Raw genomic sequence first — 24767 nt, forward strand, 5'->3', positions numbered from 1 at the left:
AATGGTAAGGGATTGGAACTCGGAAGCGGCCTCTGTTAAGACAGCATAGGCAATCTCTATTGCAATCGAATGCCAAATATATGCTGGAATTAGTTGCATCTAAAAAATCTAGTGAAATGTGGCAAATTTTTAACATGCTAGACGCCCCTCAACAGAGTCTCATTTCCAACCCTATTCCAGCGAAGGACTGGATGGACCATTTCTCCAAGCTCTTCTCAAAGACTACCCTACAAGCCTCAAAGGCTGTAGAAAACTCTTGCTCAAACTGCGAGTCTGAAACTGAAAGGTAAGATATCCTTGCCCTAATTAAATCGTCCAACAATTCCAGAGCGGTGGGTCCTGATGGCCTCACGAATCTGTCATTAAAACAATATCCTGAGGAATGGGCAACTTTCTTACACCAACTTTTTCTACTGGTGAAAATAAAACGCTGTATCCCGGCCACCTGGACGAAATCCATCATTGTACCGATCTTCAAGAAGGGTGATAGGTCTGTGGCCACAAATTACAGACCTATCGCCCTTTTGGATGTTATCGGCAAACTTTTTGCGGCCCTGATCTTTAATCACCTTACGGCCTGGAGCTGGGTATCAAAACATCGGGATGGCTGGCAAGCAGGGTTTGAAAAGGGAATCGGAACATCGTTAAACCTCTTTCTGGTAAATGACCTGAAACTGAGAACGGTAAAAAAGAACAGTAAAAACGTATACCTCGCATCAGTGGACTTGTCCCAAGCCTTTGATTCAGTAAAGCGAGAGAAACTTTGGCAGAAGCTAAAAGTCTGGGGGTGCCCCACTGACATACGCGAGGCTATGGAGGCCCTTCATAACTGTTAGGGAGAATTCTCTGTTTAGGCTGAATTTCCTAACCTAGTGAGTACCCCAGCAGCTTTGCTGGATTTTTGGGGTTTATTTTTTTCTCCTGCCAAGAGTGAGACTCTTTTACCCTCACTCTTGGGCATGATTTGAGTGTTTCTTTGAATCTAGATGTGTTTAATGGGCTATGGGGTCTTTTACTCCATAGGGCTTCATGTGTTTTTGTGATGTGTTACACAGCACCCTTAGTGCAGTGACACAGGGGTGTCATAGTGACCCCCCAGTATAGACTCCATACCCTGGGACTGACTACTGTCTCACAGGGCATGTAAAGTCACCATTGACTTTACTAGTCTTAAATTCTGAACAGAACCACTACAAACCATCATATTGTGGACGTACTGGCGGGGGCAATTCGATTGCCCCAGGGTCTGTTAGTCGAGGGGGCACGTCTCCGTCCCCCCTGATCGAGTTTTGGCTGGTGGCAGTGTATACTACTTTTTATATTCAACCGCAAATATTTTCCTATGGGATTTCCCATTGTTTTAGGCTACTATCTTTATTTAATTATTTACGGTAGCCTCGAACATACCGCCGGTTTATTTTACTAATATTAATTCTCCGGTTGGTATTTTTTGCCAGGACTAGATTCTAAAATGGCGTTTGTGTTCTCTTCTGTGACTCCAACCCAAGTTGAGCCCTTTGTTCCACTTTATGGCGGGCTTCTCCACAGAACCCCTCCAAAGTGGTGCCACTCTGTCTGGGGTACTTAGGACGGGTGGAGGGGAATTTAGGCACTCTGGACTGAGTTGCCTAGGCAACTCAAGTCTCACTCCATCCTGATTGGCCCAAGTGGTGAGCCGGCCGGCTCACCACTTAGCATGTTTGAGTGACAGCTAGGCTGAGTGAATGGGGGTTTGCTGCATAAAAGCAGGGCTTTGGGGACTGGAACTTCAGAAGTTGCCACAGGACCTAAGAATCCGACGAGGGAGAAGCTGAGCCGACCTGCCACGACACCACTACCGGTGGAGCCCTGCTGGACCATCTCACCACTTTTTTCCCAACGACAGAGGAGATCTCCCGCCGGAGAGTCTTCTTCCTTTGACTGGTGGGGATAACCAGTTTGACCTTCTTTTCGCCTTCCCGACGTACCTCGTGGCCGCCTTGCCTGTGCCAAGCACCCCGGCAACTGGGATACCACGTTTTACCACGACCGCGAAACAAAGGTACCACCTTTAACCGGAAAACTCCGCGGCTGGTTTCTGCCCTGGTAATGCAACGACCTTCATCTTTCCTCCAAGTCGAGATATTCTCTTCCCCTGGACGACGACGCAACTTGCACCCACTACCAGGAACAACTGCCACCGCTGGAGGATCCTTCCCACTTAAGGTACCGTGTCCTGCCTGGCTTCCCTTGCTACCGTTTGTACGGGGTAGATTTAGCCCCTGGCTTTCGAACCTGGGTTAGCCTGGGACACCCTGGCTAAACTTTCCTAAGCCTCTCTAAACTCTTTTTGAACCCTCTGCAAGACTTTCTAAGCCTAGTGTAACTGTGTGATCTTGGGCGCATTTGTGCTCTGCTCTCTAAGAGTGGTTCCAGCCTTTGGACTTTGGCTCACCAGTGACTTTTGCTCTTCTGCCTTGCTAACAGTGTTCCTGAATCTTAGAGTGGTGTACCTTTCCATATTCTGTCTTTTTCCCTCCCTTTCTCACAAACTTATTGGAGTGCCATCTAGTTAAGCGCTCACCTCTGTATGAAAATAAGTGGTGTTTTACAGTGACTTATCTGATAAGGAAAAAGGGTTGTATGTATTATAATAGTAACTGCGTTTAGAATATTTTACAATAAGAGTGCTGGAGTGTTTTCAACAGTGTGATTTTAAATAAATAATTATATACTTTGATACCAAAGCTCTGGTCAGTGTTTGCTTGTATTGTATCTGAGTGCCTATTGTGTATACTTTGCATACTGCCTAACTCTTCTTGAGGGAAGTCTGACTGCTCAGCCACAGCTACCAGGTAAATCTGGGTGGTACAGACTGCTACCAAGTGGGTTTACTGCCAACACCTGTAGTCTTAAATCTTTTGCAGTGGTCCTTAAGGGAACTGCACAGGTTTCTGCCTAACAATAACAACACAAGCATTCAAATGAAGCTGAACCAAAAGGGAGACTTGTCGAACTCCATCAAAACAGGAGTGGGCCTCAAGCAAGGGTGTCGACTACCCCCAGCTATCTTTAAACTATACATCTCAGACATAGGTGACGCCTTTACGGAAATTAGATGCTTCCCCCCTTGTATTGCAGGCTCCCCAATGAATCGTTCATTGTATGCACATGTCATTCTTCTAGATGAAACTCCAATCGGGCTCCAGCGCCAATTGAATGCCCTAGCTCTTTTTATCTTCCAATGACCTAAGAGCAAACGCCACCAAATCAATGGTGCTTACCTTGGGGAAGACAAGACGCAACCTCATGAAGTTTAAGGGTTGCACATAAATGATGACCAGATCCGAGACACATCAGAATTGCTTTATTTAGGCATCCCAATCAACGCAAGCTATAGTGAAGCTCCAAGAGAAATGGCACTAAGGCGCAAATTGAAGATGCTGTCAGCCCAGGCAAGACTGATCAAACGCAGATATTGTAAATTTACATTGATACCTTTGCTCCGTTTTTACACCATGAAGGTAGTCCCCATTGTGACCTATGGGGCTGAGTGGACATTTGTAGGACATGTTGCTGTAATGCAGAGGTGGTTATGTACACAAGGTCACCCTCTAACAAAAAGCCTTGGTTTTCGGTCAAGCTATACTGAAGGATAAGTTCCTTGACTCGAAGATTCTCCAGGTCCGTTGCATTAGGCAGGATGCGTTCCCGTAAGCAGCGAGTATCCGGAGGAGTGTCCATTCAGGATAAGGCATCAGCCATATGGTTTTCTATTCCGGGAAGGAAGGTGAAAAGGTTATATTGCGAAAAGTAAGCCCTTCGGGCCTGTCTGCTGTTCAAGCATTTGTGCTGCTGTAGAACCCTTAGGTTTCGTGGTCGGTTCTCACGGTGACTTGGTGGTTAGAACCTAGAAGGAGATGTCTCTATTCGGTGCAGGCCTTTTTTATGGCTTGGAGCTCCTTTTCTAACACAGTATAATTCCTTTCAGCTACAGTGAGTGAGTAAGAATAATAGGCAACAGCATGTTCTTGTGTCACGTCTCCGGTCACACATCGCACTACCATCATGCCCTCATGTAATTTGCGACGGCGGTTGGACTACAGCTCATGTTGGCATAGCAAACGACTCAAGAGAAACTCCTTTCCGACACAAGCCCCTTACCTCCAGTGGCGGTTACCATGGAGACTGTCCACGCCACTTCATGGTCTCCGGATTGGTGTTGGGCCCCGTCGCGTTAAGCGGCACGTGATCAGGAAGTAACAAGCTTGATTGATTACACGAGACGAGGAGCACGCATCATGTGATCAGGAAGGAAGCGTGATGCGCTCACGTGACTTTTCTGCTTTTCAAAAGGTTCGAGCAAACGCTCAGACTTCGCTTCACAGCTGCTTACGGCAAGTTTGTAGAGCGTTTTCCTGCTTCTTGTTCTTTGGAATCCTTGATCACGGACTGCTTTCACGGACCTGCTCTACTTCTCCTCGGTACCTTTTTGTTTTAGCGATCTTTTCCGGATCAAGATACGAACTTGGTTTTTTCCTCGGATTTGCTTTTGGATCATCCATTGTTATTGTCGTGACTGGACGGTTTTCTGACCACGGACTTCATCTTGGACTGATTACGGATTTCCCATTGCAGTACTTTGTTCATGTTTCTTGGCAAAATCAGGTGTTTCTTTCCATCAAGAGTGCCATATTATCATCTGCTGCCTACCGCCGTCGATCATCATAGAACCCTGCCCAGTTCTTCACCGAGGGTATCTGACCACTGTCATTGGGGTAAGAAAGATTGTGACTTGTCCTTGTATCCATTCACTTTCTTGCTTTCTCTAACCTGGTTTCTTGCCTTACAGTGGTCAGGGGTTCACTTCCGGCGTTCCTGGTTCCAGGCTGAAGACTCAACACCTGTGGCCCCAAAGATTGAAGGGCAGTTATATTCTATACTTGTCCGTGTGGTACTTGGGGACGGAGGTTTCATCATCTACACGACCATCAAGTCTTAACATCTTGTCCATTCCATTCTTGTTTGAGAACAGCTCTGAGTGCGGAAATCGAGGCATCTGTTTCCAGGTAGAAGGGTTTATTTTGATCTGGTAAACTTAAAATCGGGGCTTTGGTGAACAGCTCTTTGAGGACTTGGAAGGCTTTGCTAATGTCTTAGTTCCAGCAAAACGGAACGCCCTTCTTGAGGAAGGCGGTTAGGGGAGAGCGCCTCAGACATTTGGGATACATTTCTGTTAGTAATTCACGAAACCCAGATACCTTTGAATTTCTTTAACAGATGTGGGTTTGTTCCATGGCAGGATGGCCTTTACCTTGTTGGGATCCATAGTGATTCCGTCAGCTGACAAAATGAATCCAAGGTAAGAGATGGTTGCCTGGTGGAATATATACTTCTCAAGTTTAGCTGATAGATGGCTCATTAGTAACCGCGAGAGGACTTCAGAGACATGAGCTTGATGTTCTAGGAGGGACTTCGAAAAAAACAATAGGTCATCTAAATAGACGACAACTGAATGAAAGATGAGGTCAGAAAACAAATGGTCCATAAAGAGCTGAAAAACAGCAGGGGCATTAGCCAGATCAAAGAGGGTACTTATCTTTAACAGTTATCTTGTTAAGTTCCCTGTAGTCGATGCAGGGCTGTAATTCGGTGGTTCCCTTTTTAGGAGCGAAAAACAGAGGCCCCAGCCAGGGTTTTGGACTCCTTTATCAATCCATTCTGCAGATTGGTTTGCAAATAACTACGTAAGGCCTCTTTTTCTCGTTCGTAAAGAGTGTACATTCAGCCAAATGGAATGGGGAGTCCGGGTACAAGATCGACAGCACAATCCTTGTTCCTATGTGGAGGGAGTCTCTTGAATTCCTCTTCCAGAAACACCCAATGATAAGGATGTTTTACAGGGGGAAGAGTCTGTAGTTGAACTGTCTCCTTCGTTCTTGTTTTCCCAGAATTCTTGTGAAAGAAAACCTATGGACCCACCTTGTAGACGGTGGGATAGGCAATATTCGGAAGCGAGAAACATGGTTCTGGCTGTCCAATTAATGAACGGATTGTGTTTGCGAAGGCCCAGAATAACGGGAAAGTGGGCGGCCTTGATAAGGTCATACTGTATCTCCTCCATATGCAGTGAGAGTTTCATGAGAAGATTGCATGTTTGTTCTGAAATGGGTCCAGAAGTCGAGGTGCTCCGTCAACTCCTGCTACAGGAATTGGAATTGTATGACGAGGAATGTTATGGTCCTGAGCCCACTGGTCATCCAAAAAGTTTTCGGCAGCTCTACAATCCACAAGGGCGGGTACTTCCTGAAGGAGAAGACCCTGGTGCTGCAGGTTTATTTTGAGTAAGATTATACCTTTGTCTTGGGTAGCTTTGGTTTGGGAACACAGAAAACCTCCTCTAGCCGATGTTCCCTTCACGGCTGAGGTTTGGCGTTTCCAGACTGTCGCGAAGGGACAATCCGGTAACAAATGTTTGTTTGAGCCATGGTACATATAGAGGCCAAGGGTCTTCCGACGACTTCTTTCTACGGGTGTCAAAGGCGGTCTCCTAGTCAGACCCAATTACATGGGTTCCTCGTCAGAGGTAGGACGATAAGATGGGAGACCTGTAGTAGGATTCCGCGGGTTCCTGTGGTTACGTCGTTCAGAAGCGCGATCTTGATGGTGGTAATCTTGTTATAAAACCAAGGCGATAATTTCCTTGAGGTTCAGGGGTCTTGGTACCCTGGTCAACTCATCTTTGAGGTCTTCAGATAACCCACGCCGAAAGAGCGTGATTAAGGCATTGTCTGCCAAAGCAGTTTATGAGGCCAGATGTTTAAAGTTGGTCACCTAGGTCAGGATATCGGATGAACCTTGTCTGATATCCAGAAGCTGTTCGTGTGCGGAAATAGTCCATTCCTGGCGTCCAAACGTAGCTTTAAATGAGGCTGGATAGGAATCGAGGATTTGTTTGTTGGTTACAACCAATGGTGTAGCCCAAGCTAATTCTCCTCCATTTAAATTGGAGATAAAAACGGACCTTTGACCGATCAGTAGGTAAAAATGCACATTTTTAGGGTGAATTGAACAATGCAGGCTTCCATAAATTCTTTTAGATTTTTAGGGGTACAGTCGTATTTAACAGCCATGGATGGCATTGGAGAGATTTCAGCTTGAGATGGAATGCCACCAACCATCTGCCTCAAGGTGGCGTTTTCGTTCTTCAAGTGTTGTACTTGTTGGGTTAAATCCTGGAGGGCAGCAAGAACTTGCTGCATTTGTTCAATTTATTTTTCCGCGGGCATTGCTTGCTTGTTAAAACCACCAATTACAACCACCACATGGGTGGATGAACTGTCCTGTATCCGTGTGGAGGGTCCACTGGACGGTTGTGGCTGTGGAATTGTCCCACAATGTTGCTCCTTATTACACTACAGGGCTAACAGGAAGCAGAGGAAACAGTAAGGGCCAAGCCCCTGAAAATGGGTAAAACCCCAGTGAAGGGGAAGAAACCCACAGGTCTGTAGGGCAGCAGAATCCGTGTCCAGAGAATGTCAGAATGGAGATTGGCGAACAGCCAGAGAACGTAGATATGAACCAACTCTTCTCCGGACAGGACAGAGCCGTAGAGTTTCAGCGCTGGAGTCTTCACTTTGTGCTGGGCGCAAACAAAACTGCTGAGGGCACAGCAAGAGCAGGTGGAAAGGTTGGGCTGAATGCAGAGTAACCGCATAGAGGAGGCGTGAACGACCTCACGGGAAGGACAAGAGACCAGCAATGAGAAGCCGAACTGCAATATAGCAGGAGGCTACGGCACAGCAGATCCAGTGCTGGAGGTAATGGTAAGGTGTGAAGAAGCTCACAGAATAAAAGGAAAGAAAGTCATGGCAGGTAAGAACTGCAAGTAACCAAAGGCGGAAGGCAGTGGAGGAAAGACAGAAACTGCAGAGCCGTAAGGAGGAAAACGGCAGAATACTGCAACAGAGGGAAAGGGAGCAGAGCTGTGGGAAAAAAGGGGAGGAGTACCAGGAAGAGAGCACCACACCGCGAGGAAGTGGAGCCGCATGCAGTAGAGATGTAAATGGAAGGCAAGCGTCATGCTTCAGGAGATGAGAAGCAACGCAGGTTGCTTACTGATGCTGAGTTCTAAAGTAACTGAGGGGACGGATGAGACATCAGGAAAGGCAGGCGCCATCTTGGGGGAAGGCTAGAATGCTGCTTAGTGTTGGAAAGTGAGCCAATCTGTGGATATTTTAGGCGGTGCAAGACTCCATGTGGATGATTCCTCCTCCACGTGTCAGACTGACCAGGAATTAGGCATGGTCCTAACATCGTCCAAACTACACATCAATCTTTTGGCGCTGAGGGCAATCAGATTACCTCTGAAGGCCTTCCTGCTCTCCGTATGGGTGAGCGGGGGGGGAGAATATCCTGATGACAGACCACACAGTGGCCATGTTCTACCTCAACAAGAGGTGGTGTAGCGTCACTGCCACTGTGCAGAGAGGCAATGCAGCTCTGGTACTGGGCAATTCAAGAAGGAATATCTCTATCGGCAGTTCACCTAGCCGTAGAAGAGAACATGGCGGCAGACGCTCTGAGCAGGCAGAGCACAGTCCCCCAATGGGGGAACTAGCTCAGGAGGTCCTTCAAGAGATCACCCATTGGGGGAACCCCTCAAGTCGATCTGTTCACGACAGGTGTCAACCGGAGGTGCGAACTGTACTGCTCCAGGTAATTTCCTCCAAGAAAAGCTCTAGGAGACGCGTTTCTGGTGGACTGGGAGTTTCCGCTCCTATGCGCGTTTCCCCAGTCCCCATCATTCCTCATGTTATCAGGAGGTTGAGTAAGTTCAGGATGCACATGATCCTAATTGCCCCGTATTCAGCCAGGAGGACGTGGTAAACGGACCTTCTGGACATGCCCATCCGATACGTCTTCCCCAGTGAGAGGAGTGTTGGGTTCTCTATCCAGAGGTCAACATTCTCAACCTTCACGCTTGGTTTCTGAAAGGCTGAGATGTAAGGATTGGGACCTGCCATATAACGTTATGGAGGTGTTTCTTTCGGCTAGAAGACCAGCAACAAAATCTTTGTACCGTTGCTATTGGAGCATGTTTTGCAACTGGTGCAAGGAAAATAATGTAGATTCTTTTTCTGTGTAAAACACTGGGCGTGCTGTCTTTTCTTCTAGCCATAGCCAATTTTGGGCTCCAGATTGGTGCCATTAAAGGCTATCTGGCGGCGCTGTCCATTTGTAAGCGCTAATCAGAGGAATGCTCTTATTTCAAAATCCCTCTAGTGACTCAATTCCTGAAAGTGTATCCTCCATCTCCTTTCCAGGTTACGGTTTGGGACCTAAATCTGGTTTTAAAATTCTTAATGTGTGCACTCTTTGAACCCCTGCACACCTGCCCTCTAAGGTTATTAACCTTTAAGACCATTTTATTGGTTACTCTCGCATCAGCACGCAGAGTGAGCGAGTTGCAGGCACAATCAGTTAAGCCACCCTTTACAGTCTTCTACAAGGACAAGGTTGTCTTGAAGGTCAAACCTTCATTTTTACCGAAAATCATTTTGGATTTTCATCTAAACCAGAAAATTGTCCAGCCTTCATTCTACCCTTCACCTCACCCTGGCAAGGAGGAAGAAAGGCTTCATAGGTCAGATCCTAGAAGAGCATTAGGCTTTTACATTTCAAGAACATAAATATTACACTTTGATGATCAGTTGTTCATAGGTTATAAAGGACACAAACTAGGTCAGGCTGTTAACAATCAGACCTTATCTAGGGGGATAATTTTGGCAATTTCTGAGTGCTACAGGCTTGCAGGTAAAGACCCTCCTGAAGGTTTGCAAGCTCATTCTACCAGGGGCATGGCCTGATTTACAGCCCTTCAAAAGGGGAGTTTGTATTAGGTATTTTTGTGATGCTGCAATGTGGTCATCAATACACACATTTACAAAACATTATGCTCGAGATGCTTCCCATTCACAAGTTCTTCATTTGGCAGGCAGTACTTTATTCTGCCCTTGAAAATGTGTAATATATAGAATTCTACACCCTCCTCCAATCATAAACACTGCTTTGGGAGTCTGTCAAATATGAGGAATACGTTGGAGGACACAATCCATTCGAAGAACAAGTTACCTACCCCTGGTAACATTCTTTCGACTGGATGTTCCTCCAACGTATTCCTCATCGCCCTCCCATCCTACTCCTCTGTAGAATTTCCCATGCTATTAAAGCTTCCGCTCCACCAAGGTTGAGTACTGTCATGCCCGTATTTATGGGCATCTCTGTTGCATGGGGAGGAGGAAAAACATAACTGAGGCCAACGGGTGCCGCGCGTGCTATATATGATCTCTGATGACGTCCCCCTTGACGGAGGCCGATAGAGGGGCATCGACTCAACGCCATCGATGCACAGCGCCCCCTGCCGAAAAGGTTTTCCTCAGGCAGCTGAAGCTGGACATTACATGTCAAAGATGAGGAATACGTTGGAGGAACATCCAGTCGAAAGAACGTGATCAGGGGAAAGTAACTTGTTCTTCTTTGCAAATAAAAAAAGAATCTATTTGATGATCTCATCCTTACTGATGTCGCATTGTTGGGTGTTTCCTTGAAAAACTATTTGCAAGTAAAATTTAAAATGATTTAACTTTTTTATGACTATGCCACATTGTATTCATACTTGATTGCTGAAAACGATTTAAGACCACACTTGCCCCATTTATTTGTTTTTCTTTTTAAACACAGCAACTGACTATTTATAATTATTAAATACTTTCAGGCAAAGTGAAGAATCCAGAATGGAACAGAAATGAAATACCTCATAGCTGTGGTGAACTCTGCAGCAAGAGACGCTCCGGCCAAGACTGCCCTCATTCTTGCAACATGTGAGTATGTCATCTTTGGTAATCATATGAACAATACTTATGACACCATGTGAAATCAAAGTTCCCTCCTCTAGTGTTGTCTTGTGAGGTTTCTTCGTCTCAGGAGGATAGCTCAGGGGCAACATGCTCGCCTTGGACGCAAGACGACACGGAGCAACACAGATTCGATCCCCGGGTCCACGCTTAAAAACCTCTGGGTATTAAGCGTGTTATAAATAACCTATCATAACATCATCGGGGATGTGACCTGAATACAGGTTGTGCACATGGAAGTACTTAATTGCCTCAGGAACAGGTTGCCCCAAGCCTCTGTTTCCTGTGTGCATCTCCTAGGTGGGTGAGTGGGCTCCGCTCTGTGGCAGCAATTGTGTGATTTTACTGGGGTATAGCCTGCTGTTTCCTGGGGGTGACCTTAGTTCAGAGATCAACATGCAGGGACCAACAGCCTAACAGTGGATCAAATAAGGTTGACATGTATGGCCATGCTTATTGCCTGCCTTGGATAACAGGGGCGACAGTTAACAAAACAAGGTATTGCCCATTTGCGAATGTGTCTGGATTCAAGCCTACATCCACATTTGAGAGGGAGTCTGGAAATAAGCATTACAAAGTTTAAATATGGCTGCACCATGTTAGTGGGTAATTTCAAAGTTTGAAGGCATGTATCCTGTCACACCCCTGGGATATCCCCCAACTCCTCCTGACCACGGAAGCCTAATGCAGTTGACCCCTCCCACCTTGGTTAGCACGGCTCCTGATTCAGTATCAACAGGTAACCTCGAGGCAGTCAATGGGGGAAGAGGGTTCGGGAGAAGTTGTGGATAGGGGGGGGGTGTTTAGGGTAACCGGAAAGAGAGTTGGGGTTTATGAAATTGGATAAAGGGGATGTGCGGGAAAAGTATACACATTCATACAGCATATGTGGAAAATAGTGGCTGCAGTCCTCCTTGTAGGTTACTCTCCTGTAGCCAAACCTTTCGAGGGGATTGTGTCCTCCGTCATATTCCACATCTATGACTGGTAATGTCCAAAGCTGTGCTGCTTTGGTAAATTTTCTGCAGAGGGCGTCCTGCATCGATGGGGTCGATCCGTTGTGCCCTGAGGGCCTCCGTCGAGGGTCAACGTCACCAGATGTTATATATAGGACATACTGCGCCCGTAGCCTCAGTTCTGTTTTTTCTGCAAACATGTTTGCTTCGGAATCTCGGCGCGCTTGATTCTTTCTTCGTGTACGTTGTCTTCATCTTCTACTACCCCGAATGTCAGGACTGCGGTTCGAAGATGTCCCTCACGGACCCGCACGACATCTGCCTCCGGCGCCTCGGCGAAAGCCACGCCACCGACGACTGCGAGGATTGCCAGTCCCTGACGTCTAAGGCCTTGCGGGAACGTAAGGGGAAATTGAAGGTAGGTAGGGTGTCTAAGCCCCGTAAATCAAAGTCCGCCGGGCTTTCGACCAGTGGCTCGAGGGATGACTCTCTGCGTTGGCGAAAATCCAGGGGGGTCTCGGTCTAGGAGTGGTTCCCACCATTCCTCTGCCTCCTCCAGGCTTTCTAGAAAGTGCCTTCCTCATCAGAGGAGGACTCCGCCAGACGGTTGACTTGTCCCACCAAGTCTACGTCGCCGGCTGAATGGGATGCATTCCACCAGCAGATGTTAGCGATTTTCGAGTCGCAAGGCACAGTTCCGGCAGCGCCTTCGAAAGGAGCCGGCGTGGAACGGGCTAGGTCCACCACTCGTACACCTTCGGGCTCGGGCGGTAAGCGCGATCATCGGGAGCCGTCGAGGTCCCGCTCGGACAAGGAGATCACCATAGCCGTGCCAGATCCAGGTCCAGGTCCAGGTCCCGGTCCTCGATGCCATCGAGACCGTTGGAACCTGTGAAGCCTTCCAAGAAGGCGTTGACGCCATCGGCGCTGTGTCCATCGAGGGACGCTCTCGGGACTCTGTCCTCAAAGAAGTCTTCGATGCCGTTGGGGCCTCGGTCGACATCGATTCCTTCGGCGCCCTAGACGCCGTTTGTGGAGGATTTGACGGAGGTGCCCCTGAGGGCTGTACAACCTCCGAGGAAGGCTGGCAGTAAGTCTGAGGCCTGTTCTTGAGCCCTATTCGGTTCCTCCTCCTAGATTGGAGTTTTTCCAACCTTTACAGGATATTTCAGAGGTTGAGGAACTGTCTGATGAGGAGATGGCCTTGCCTGTGCCTCCTGATGTCCCTGATGACCTTTTGTCTCGGCATAGTCAGATGGAGGAACTCAGTCAGTCATTACATGACGCTAGTGGCCTTGACACCGCTCTGGAGGTGGAGTTTGGCTGACCCTGACCCTGAGCCTGGGGTGCATGCAGATTCCTCTTATCAGCATCTCATGTCAAGGGTGACAGAATACTTGGGGTGGTCTGCTCCACTTGTTGATTTTGCTCAGGATGATTTGACGGACATCCTGGATCAAGGTCCGCCCACTGACCCGGTGTTGCCGTTTCACATGGCTTTGCAAAGGAGGGTGGCGACGTCTTAAACTGCTCCGGAGAGTCTACCGGCAGTTAATAAGTCTCTTCCGAAGAAATACCGCCCATCCAGTAGTGACACCTGCTACTTATCGACGTACCATACTCTGGAGAATTTGGTGATGCAGGCGGCCTCCTCAAAGCAGGCTGCGTACCCTACCATCCATCCTGGTAGGGACGGTAAGCGCTTTGATGGTTGGGCAAAGAAGGTATTTTCGGCTGGGAGTATGGCGTTGAAGTCGGCCAGCTCCACTTGCGCCTTAGCGAGATTTATACACACACTGTGGAACTGTGTGTCTTTGGTGGATGAGCATGTTCCCAAAGGGGAAGAAAGGCATGGTTTTCTAGCCCTCGTGCAAGACGGCAAGGATGCCATGTGCAAATCCCTTCAGTCAGGTTTGGACACAACAGACTGCAACAGCCGGTCCATGGCTGCGAGCAACGTGATCCGCAACCATGCAAACCTGCGTAAGTCAGGGTTTGCTCCTGATGTGCAATCCCGGCTTCTGAACATGCCCTTTGATGGGGTTCATGTGTTTGGCAGCAAGGCTGACGAGAGCCTTGAGAGGTTGCAGACCTCCAAAGCTGCAGCAAAGTCTTTGAGCGCTGCAGTACGTCAACTTCTGCCTTTTTGTCCTAGGGGACAGCAATGGAGGGGAGGTTCCTTTCGGTATTACTCTTCCTTTGGTAGATCGAGAGGAGCTGCCAGTCAAATGGGCCACCGTAGGAGTACCCGGGGTGGAAAGCAAGGTACTTGCAGTGCCAAAGCTGCTCGGGCAGTCGACTCTTTGCCCTCAGGCACTGCCGCAGCCGCATCCGCTCAGTCATGAGGCCATGTCCCATGGTTCGCCGGTTGGGGGCAGACTTTTGCAGCATCTTGGAGAATGGCGGGCCATTACTTCAGATGTGTGTGTTCTGGAGATCATAGCCCACGGCTACTGTCTTCCCTTCTGGCAGAGGCCTCAACAATCCACTGGGGAAGCTCTCTTTGAAGTATCCAGATTTGCTCCTTGCGCAGGAAATCCTATCTCTTCTGGAGAAAGGCGCCATAGAACTGGTGCCTCTAGCGGAGAGGAACAAGGGATGGTATTCCCCTTATTTTTTGATCCCGAAAAAAGACTGGGGCTTGAGACCCATCATGGACGTGCGTTGGTTGAACAAGCTTCGCAGGAAGGACAAATTCAAGATGGTAACTCTTTCTCAAGTCCTCCAGGCCCTTCAACTTCAGGATTGGTTGGTGTCTATGGACCTCAAGGATGCTTACTTTCATGTGCCGATTCATACCAAGTACATGAAGTGCCTGAGGTTCGCGGTTGGCAACTTGCATTTTCAGTTTCGGTTCCTGCCGTTCGGATTGACCTCCGCCTGAGGGTCTTCACAAAGCTGATGGTGGTGGTGGCAGCGTATCTCCGGAATGGGAGATTCACGTCTGCTCCTACCTGGACGATTGGTTGATCAGGGCACGCTCTCCCGAGCAAGCCCTGGATCATCTGTCCGTCACCTGCCACTCCCTTCACAAGCTGGGCTTCTCCCTCAACTTAGACACCCATCCCAGCGGCTCCAATATATCGGAGCAGTGCTCGACACATCCCTGGGGCAGTGTTCACCTCCCCAGGTGAGGGCTCATCACATTCTGCAGATGGTGGACAAGTTTCAACGTGCCCAGAGTCTCCCGGCGTTCGGGTTCTTGAGGTTGCTCGGCCTCCTGCCATCCTGCATTTTCCTGGTGCCAGAGGCCAGGCTGCAGATGAGATCCCTGCAGTGGGCTCTCAAGATGCAGTGGTCGCAGTTCTCCGGCAGGATGTCTGATCCCGTTCAGATTCCGACCTCGGCCACCCAGGATCTTCTATGGTGGGCCGTCGAAGGCAATCTGATGAAGGGGGCACCATTTTGGCAACCATGACCGTAGGTGACGGTCGTGAGGGACGCATCCCTCACAGTTTGGGGCGCTCATGCCAACGAGTTGACAGCAGCGGACGTTGGTCTCCGGCGGAGACCAGACTCCACTTCAATCTGTTAGAGCTGAGGGCCGTCAGGCTCGCCCTGAAGGCTTTTCTGCGGATTGTGCGGGGGATGAATGTCCTAATTATGACGGACAATACAGTGGCCGTGCACTACCTCAAAAAAAGGGGGGGGCAGGGTCACTCCCGTTGTGCAGGGAGGAAATGCAGCTCTGGTTCTGGGCCATCCAGCAGGAAATTTCGATCTTGGCAGCTCATCTGGCCAGAGACAAAAACGCGGCGGCGGACGCTCTGAGCCGGCACGAATGGGAGTTGGCTCAGGAAGTTCTTTTGGAGATCTTCGCCCTTTGGGGAACCTCACAAGTGGATCTCTTCGCCACCAGGGTCAACCAGAAGTGCGACAGATTCTGCTTGGGGGAATTTCCCCCAAGAGGAGCCTTGGGGGACGCGTTCGTAGTGGAGTGGTCCTTCCCACTGCTGTATGAGTTTCCTCCAGTCCCTGTCATTCCGCAAGTACTGCGGAGGTTACGGAAGTTCGGTTCCCGAATGATCCTCATTGCTCCGGCATGGGCCAGGAGAGTGTGGTACCCGAACTTTCTAGACATGTCCATCTGCCCTCCATGCCGTCTTCCCTGCCGATCTGGTCTCACAGGAGGGGGGGCCGGGTTCTCCATCCAGAGGTCAAGTCTCTCAGCCTTCATGCTTGGTATCTGAAAGGTTGAGGTATAAGGATTGGGACCTCCCTGAAGACGTGATGGGGGTGTTGCTTTTGGCCAGAAGGCCTGCAACAAAATCCCTGCACCGTTGCCGCTGGAGAAAGTTCTGTGACTGGTGCAGGGTACAGAATGTGGATCCTTTCCAATGTTCCATTCCTTTGGTTTTGTCTTTTTTGCTTTCTTTATCCCACAAGGGCCTGCAAGTGGGTACCATTAAAGTTTACCTGGCGGTGCTGTCCATATTTAAGCGCTCGTCTGAGGAATGTTCTTATTTTAAGATTCCTTTGATTTCCCAGTTTCTAAAAGGGCTAACTAATGTGTTTCCACAGTTGCCTTTCCAGGTGCCGGGATGGGATTTGAATTTGGTTTTAAAGTTCCTAATGGGAGCTCCGTTTGAGCCCTTACATTCTTGTCCGTTCTGACTGTTGTCCTTTAAAACTGTGTTTTTAGTTGATTACTTCTGCACGCAGAGTGTGTGAGTTACTTGCAGGCACTTTCTGCCAAGCCACCCTTTACTGTTTTCCAGAAGGACAGAGTTGTCCTGTGGGTGCGGCCTTCTTTTCTTCTGAAGGTTGTGTCGGAATTCCTTTTGAGCCAGAAGGTGATTCTTCCGGCGTTTTATCCTCCTCCACATTCTGGTAAGGAAGAGGAGAGGCTCCATAGGTTGGATCCTAGGAGCGCTTGAGTTTCTATCTCTCACGGATGTCCCTGGTCAGAGTGGACGATCAGCTCTTTGTTGGTTATGCTGGAAGGTCAGGCTGTTTCCAAGCAGACCTTATACAGATGGATCATTTTGACGATCTCTGAGTTGTTACCGTTTGGCGGGAAAGGACCCTATAATAGTCTTACGGGCTCACTCTACTAGGGGTGTGGCTGCCTCCACTGCTCTACAGAGGGGCGTTCCTATTCGCAATATTTGCAAAGCAGCCACATGGGCCTCTGTCCATACTTTTGTGAGACACTATTCCTTGTACTCCATCCATGGGCAGGATTTGGCCTTTGGTAAGCAGTCCTCTATTCAGCCACTTGATTGGGCATTCTAAAATTCTAAAATTGTAAATTCTTTTCCCTCCTCCATAAGTTGGTACTGCTTTCGGAGTCTGTCATAGATCTGGAATACGTCGCAGGACACAATCCCCTCTGAGAACGAGTCACTTAACATATCTGGTAACGTTCTTTCGATGGGATGTTCCTCCGATGTATTCCACATCGCCCTCCCAGCCTGCCCCTATACTTAATTTCCTATGCGATTGCAGCTTACGCTTACGCAAGGCTTTCTGCAGTCATACTGGCAGGAGATTGTTGCCACCCGTTCTGGGAAAAAACTACAACTGAGGCTATGGGCGCTGTGCGTCCTATATATAACATCCAGTGACCTCGACTCTCGACGGAGGCCCTCGAGGGACAACGCATCAACACCATCGATGCAGGACACCCTCTGCTGAAAATTTTCTGAAGCAGCACAGCTGTGGACATTACCTGTCATAGATGTGGAATACGTCGGAGGAACATCCCATCGAAAGAACGTTACCAGATATGGTAAGTGACTCATTCTTCTCCTGATTAACCTGACATCTCCCTTCTTAATTCATAAGATTACCTCCTAGACCCTACACCATTAGACCTTCATTTGCTAGAAGAGCGACAAACGGAAGCACATGGCAATAGTACAAACATAAGCATGTGGGCAACAGTACAAACATGAGCACATAGCAAGAATACAAACCTAAGCATGTGGCGTTTTACCAACATAAGACAGGAAATGTAATTCGTAGGGTCGGCCCGGTGTTTCCAGACAGCGTGCTCCCTGCTCCCCTGTTCGACCTTAGTGCTGTCACCCAGAGCTTGCAAACCCCCACTTATGTTCATGTGGGAATACAAAGCTTGTATGCCTTCCCCGGCTACACACACAAGAAAGCAGCAACAAACATAGCATGCCCTCAGACTGTCAGAGCGGAACCTCAATTACCATTCGTAGTATTGCTGTGACAATCACCACACATGCGGTGCTTCCGCACCTCTCCTCGCCTCCCCCACTTCACAACCACTCATTGCAATGACTTAACTTAGGACTGGGGGGTGTGGACAGCACCTCCCCAGGCGAACGTAGCACCCGCGTTGAGTGGACAAGGCGCAATCTCAGAATGCCTGCTGAGCTACCCATGAGGTGTGAAGCGTCTCCTCCGTACTCCCGTGGGGCAGCCTCTCACAGTTTCACCGCCTCAGCCCGGGTCCATTAGCACACCGTCCTGCATACCTTTCTTTTCAATTACATTTTATTTAATCAACAATTGGTAATGGCAATGTGCTCCCTTAGTAGGAAACCCGTTTATGGGCTGGCCGGAAGCAACATATAATAAACAGAGAAAATAAATAAATAATTCTGTTGTCCAGATATATTGACAATATCATCATGATATGGACATATATAGAACTCCTTTCTGAATGTGTTTATTGCTTGAACAAAAGTAATATGAAAATAAAATGTACGCTCACTAGCAGTAAACAAGAAAAAACATATCTAGATTTTATGCATATAGAAAATGAAAGGTCATAATAGACCTATTATAAAGACAGACTAACTCAACATTTTCATTTGACAGTTGTCACACAAAAAGCACAATGAAAAACATTTCCCTTAGGTGAGTTCATAAACACAAGAAAAAATTCCAGTAAAAAAGATTTCAATATTCATTGCAATTTTCTCAAGCAAAGATTCTTGGAGAGAGGATCTGAACCAGGTTGCAGGACTGCCATTTCCCATCCTGCAAATCTCGGGCTGAATTCTCAACGGCTGGTGACGGCGTTCACCATCAAGCTTCGGTCTTCACAGTAGGAAGAGTGTGGACCCTTAATCTCAACATTACTCGTTAGAGAATGCCTTTTCTTTATTTTCACTCTTCCTTTTCTTGTCTGGCTGCTTTTTCCTCTTAATAATGGAGAGAACTCTGTGTACATTTTGTCCTTCCTGTAATCGGAAGTTTCCTTGGAGTAGCACTAATACTGAGTGTAATAATCTCGACGGGCTATGCTTCAAAGCCTGTCGAATCTTTAAGCCCAAAAATGCATTAAAGAACGGCCCATAAAGCGGTGGGCAGCCTACGCCATGCAGACCATATACCCATTCCCCGACTGGCTCTGTCGCATCGGACGAGGACCCCTCCAGCCACCACACCTCCAGTTCGGAGGCCGAAGACACACTTGTGGAGTTGGGTGACTCCTCCGTGCCCGGCCCCAGCTCCACTAGACATTCCGAACGTACTGCTATGGGGAGACCACCCACTGGCGACACAGATGCACATACTCGAACCACCAAGGCTAAACACACAACCCCTCGGCTTTGGTGTGGACTGAGGATTCTTCCGGTTCTTGGCCCTCTGCGCCACCGCTGCTGCATGTTACCAAGTCTTCCACTCCACATGGTGCCTCCCCTAAAGCTTCGGTGCCTGTTTCCGACACGTCGAAAGACGTGTCGAAATGGGTTTCTTTAAGTAACTCACCCTAACTTAAGGGAAAAGCCCACTTGGGCCCTTCCCCGCCGAGACTCCCATGGTTCTGGTTCCCAGACTCTCCCTCATTTACCTCCAGGCTGCTATACCCAGGCGTCCTCTCCATTGTCACAGTCCTCACAAGGGCCTAAAGGCCCTGTTCAGGAAGATTTAGCTTTCCCAGTTCCAGAAACTCCAACTGCCAGCTCCTGTTTTAGGGAAAGGTTTGAGGCATGCGAGTTCATTGGTTTTTCTGCAAGATATTGACAAGATTCTTTACAAAAGAACTCATTCTTTCAAGGATGACACTAGGCCCTGTAATTCTCATAGGCTTCAGTCCCCTGAGGTCTACCCTACCTCTCCTGGACTTAAGTTGCCTGATCCCTCTTTAGAGATTTTCCAGGATGATCAGTATGATGAAGACATGTTCTATGGCCCGGACCAAGATGTGTCCCAGGATCCTTTCTCTCATGACCCAGATGCATGGCTTAATACAGAGGACAAGGAGGCCTTGTCCACTCCCCCTGCTCATGAGGCAGAGCCTGGCGATGTCTTTTGGATGCCACTCATGTCCCCCAGCCCACAGAGGCTTCGCCTATTGACGACATGCTGCTCTTCAATATGCAGCAGACCATTTTAAAATTGTTACTTAGGAAGTGGTCCTGACTCCGACTTTGTGATGGGCATCCTCAAAGAGAAGGTTTCAGTCAGGCAGGCAGGCAATTCCCCTTCTCAGATGGCTCCTTCTTTACTTACACCCTCCCTTACTCTGGCAGTGAACATGCACGTTGAGAAGTTTATTCGACCTGCACCCTCCGATCCCCTCTATATTTGGGGACACTCCATTCCGGATTCCCTGGTCGTCAACACAACCATAAAGTGTGCTGGCTTTCCCTTCTCCTTGGCTGAGGTTGTACCCGATAAGGACTGTAAAAAACTACATCTTGAGCAAAAGAATCACCTAATGTGCAGCTTTTGGTATTCGCATTGCCAATAACACCACTCTGCTTACCACATTGTGAAGTCCAGTGGGTTGTGGAACAAAGCTGACTTCAGAATGTTCCCGAACTGGTTAAGTCACAGGATTGTACAGGAGGGACGTTGGGTCATGCAAAATATTCTCAAAAACATGCTTGACGCCGCTGTGATGACTGGCATAGTGTTGGTGTAAGCAGAAGGAACTTTTAAAATGCTATTCTTGGCTAAACAACTCGGGTTTTAAACTTGAGACAAAAGCCTCACTTATCAATAAACCCATTGAAGGGTCGGCTTTCTTTGGAAAGACCGTGGACAACGCTCTCAAGACGGTAAAAAAGGAACAATAGACACCAAAATCTCTCAGATTTCCAGCAGGCCATACATGCAGTATGGGGTTTTTAATACCCGCCGCTCCTTTCGGCGGCATCCTTATCTAGAACGGCTCAGGGTTCCTACAGTACAGGTGGCTTACTCTGGCCAAGGAGTGTTCCACCTTTTCAGGCCCCTCGACAGCTGGGGTTTTGGTGTGGCAAAGGAGGGGGTAGGAATGCAGCCACCAGAGGCTCCCCTGCCAGCAAATAGCCCGGATCCCCTCCCATGCATCTCCATTAGGAGGTCGGATATCACCTCAGACAAGTGGGTGCTCAAAACAGTAGGCAAGGTTATTGCATTGAGTTTCTTCAAACACCTCATTATCACCCATCAAAGGCTATCTCCAGACCATCTCCACATCCTTCAGGCAGAAGTGGATGCCCTGCTGCAAATGGCAGCGATGGAACTCGCCCCAGATCATCAGGTAAATGAGGGTATCTATTCAGTATACCTTGTACCCAAAAAAGGACCTAACCATGCTCCCTGTATTAGACCTGCGCCCTGCAAAGTATGGTAAGCCAAGTAGGGAAACCTGGCAAGCATAACAAATCGCAGCTCACTCACTTATAGCATTTCTGTTAAACAAAAGACTTTATATCTCGATGTATGTCCGCTATGACATCATCCTACGTGGCCGTTTGGCAGAATCCTGTGCAGTTCCCTTAGGGAGCACTACAGAAGATTAAGACTACAGGTGAGAGCAATAAATCCCCTTTGGTATCAGTCTGTACCGCAAAGATTTAGTTGGTAGCTGTGGCTCAGCAGTCAGACTTATCTCAAGAGGAAGATGAGCAGTATTCAGGGTTTACACACTAGGCCTACAATACTATGGGACAAGGAAACACTGACCAAAGCTTTGTATTAAAAAGTATATATATATTAATTTTATACACTTCTAATAAAACACACTTATCACAGTCATCAAGCAAGTTAAAATTAAGTCAAGGAAAAATATACACACTCCCTAATAAAATGTAGTCCAAGTGAACCTGAATGAAAACTGAGCAAAACAGCAGTGAAAACTACACACAAGGGTTTCTTTAACAATTTCTCACAAGGGAGGGTAAGCACAAGTTCTATAGAAATAGCTTCTTACACACCGTAGCAATACTTCCCATAAGTTTGTGACCCAGTTTAAGCAAGGCAGTGCATCAGTATAGAATATACTTGAATGAAAACTGAGAAAAATGGCATTTCACAAGATTTAGCAATGGGAAGAAAAGGGTAGTTATCAGCAGCAGAAACGCCAACACAGTTCGAGTTGAGAATCAATCTAAAGAGGGCAGATCTAACAAATGTAGCCAGAGTCAATAGGCCTGTGCCAGAGTCAGTGGTACAGGGCAAGGGCCCAGGAGCAAAATGTTCTTGTAGCTGCAGTCAGTTCTTTGGTTAACGATTTTGAAAATGTGGATGCAGAAAGCGAAAGACAATGTTAAGAGAGAGGGGCGGCCGACCGAACAGGTAGGTAAAGGATATAAAACACCTTTTGGTGCTACCGCGAAGAAAGGGCTGCCGACTGAACAATGTACCTTTTAAAATGAAGAAGTGGCTCCTGCGGTGGCGGTTGTTCCTGGTTGTTCCTGCAGTTCGGGGGATCCAGCAGAGGAAGAGAGGCTCTCATCGTGGAGGAAGGTTTGAGTTACTGCACTACCCAGGGATGAAACCAGCTGCGGTGCTGCCCGACGAATAAAAGGTACGCTCCTTTAAATTGCGGTCCGGGTGGACTGGTGCCTGGCTATCCGGCCTCCGAGTACTGGTGATTCGACCAAGGCAGGGCCAGGAAGGCGATTGGCAAACTGGTTGGCCCCACTAGCTCAAGGGAAGAAGGCATTTGCAGATGAAGATCTCCTCTCGTCGTGTGGAGAAAAGTGGTGAGGTGCTGCAGCAGGCATCACCAGTGGTTGTCGTTGCAGATGTCTTTGGCTTCTCTCCTCTTTGGCTTCTTAATTCCAGTGGCGACGTCTTGCTCTTCCAGTCCTCAGGACCCTGCTTTTATGCAAAAAGAACCCCGTTCATAAAGCCTAGCTGTCACTCGCACAGTGGAGTAGTCATCTTTGGCGCGAGACCCTCCAGCCTATCAGGATAGAGTGCGACATGGGTTGCCTCAGCAACCCTGTCCAGGGGTCCTACTCCCCCTCCCACACAACAGACCCACCCCAGACTCAGTGGCGCCGAAAGGAGGGCTTCTTGGCAGAAGCCCGCCAAAAGGACGAACAAGGGATCCCCGACCAAGGCTAGGAGTTTAGAGAAATAATTTATATTAAAGTTCTGGCAAATAAAACCTACAGGAGTAAAGTTAATTTTAAAATACACCAGCGATTTGTTAGAGGCTGTCAGAAAAAGTGGTAGCCTCGAACAATGGGAAAATCCCATAGGGAAATATTTGCGGTCGAATATTTACGCTAGCAACCACTGCCTCCAGCCAGAAACTTTTGAGAGAAGGACTGTACGGTACCCTCTCGAAAATGAACATAAGGGAAAAACTATTAACCCTTCCCATTACCTCCATAGTAAAATGGGTTGTACTGGTTAAGTTTATAAAAATTGACTAGTAAAGTCAATGGGGACTTTACATGCCCTGGGAGATTTTAGTCAGTCCCAGGGTATGAAGTCTGTTTGGGGGTCGCTACGATACCCCTGTGTCACTGCACTGAGGGTGCTGTGTAACACATGTGAATAAAGATGGTTCCTATGGGGTTGAGAAAAAGAGACATTAAACACAAAATAGCCTAGAACACACATAGCAAAAATGCCTAAGAGTGGGAAAAAGAGTCTCACTCTTAGCAGGTAAAAAGAAACAAACCCTTCAAATCCAGCAAAGCTGCTGGGGGACTCCATAGGTAAGGGAAATTAGCCATAGAATGAGAATTCTCCCTAACAGTGGCAAACTGTAAAAACCTATCGAGTAGAGGGATTGGTTAAGGGAACATATATACCTATAGTGTACATAAGGGGCAGCCAATCATGTTAATAACACTTATCAAATAGGCACGCTTTGAACTACCCCTACCTTTGTATATTAGCGATAAAAGAATCTTAACAGTGTATCGGCTTCTGCAACAATGTATTGTCCATCACATGGGCCATCCTGATTGGTTGGCACTCTCCTCCAACCTTGGACATTCTGCTTGTTAGCAGCAGGTAAGCAAAACGAAACCCAGGTGCGCAGAACAACATTAGACAACTGCACACTTGACTAATTAGCCTACCATCGCTCATCAGTTAGGCCCTAAGCCAAGGCTGCTTCTTTGTAGTTGACCTTGCTGACTGTCTTTTGTTCTTGTACAACTCTGTATTTCAGCACCTTTCAGCTTTGCAACCTTAGTTTTTCTCCTTGAGCCTTCTAGATTACTATCATGCGAAACTGACGTCTATTTTCTCAACATGGTTGCTTTACCTGTGTTATATTTTCTACGTTTAGCAAGCTTCTATATGTCATCTACCTTGCGTTTCTGTGTATATAAATCTACTGCATTTCTTCTCATTTTTCGTCTCAGATTATGATTTCTTATTTGCATATTCGCTTACTTTGTTAATTCAGCTACACCTTCATTCTGTAAGTACTCTTATATCGTTTCAGTGCGTCCTCATCTCTTCTCTTCATGGCGTCACTTTACACTGGTCTGACTTTACTTATAGTACTTCTATGTCCAGTGGTGTCTGCAGACTTCCTTACATTCAGTACGGTTGTATGAGCGCACAACGTCTTTAATAACTTTTAAGGCGGTATTGTGATAATGCCATGTGTTATGCACAGTGCTTTCTTGCTGTTCTTGCTTGAAACACTTGTGTATAGGCACGTTATAAATGCCATATCATATATCAAAATGACAGAGGTGCGGGGGTGAGCTCCATGAGTGACATGTACATCTGCTTCTCTACATTT

At 47.7% G+C, this 24767-nt stretch overlaps 1 protein-coding gene across 1 annotated transcript in view; it reads left to right on the top strand.

Moving 5' to 3' along the window:
- Window positions 1-24767, top strand: part of NFX1 (nuclear transcription factor, X-box binding 1) — a 2569209-nt gene that overhangs the window by 538079 nt on the left and 2006363 nt on the right. The window contains exon 5 of the mRNA XM_069620539.1: window positions 10757-10862. Within this exon, the coding sequence (XP_069476640.1) occupies window positions 10757-10862 (106 nt within the window). The remainder of the gene's footprint in view (window positions 1-10756; window positions 10863-24767) is intronic.

The sequence above is a fragment of the Ambystoma mexicanum genome, chromosome 5q (genome assembly GCF_040938575.1).
Source record: "Ambystoma mexicanum isolate Mex_15411 chromosome 5q, UKY_AmexF1_1, whole genome shotgun sequence".
In the NCBI taxonomy this organism is placed as follows: domain Eukaryota; kingdom Metazoa; phylum Chordata; class Amphibia; order Caudata; family Ambystomatidae; genus Ambystoma; species Ambystoma mexicanum.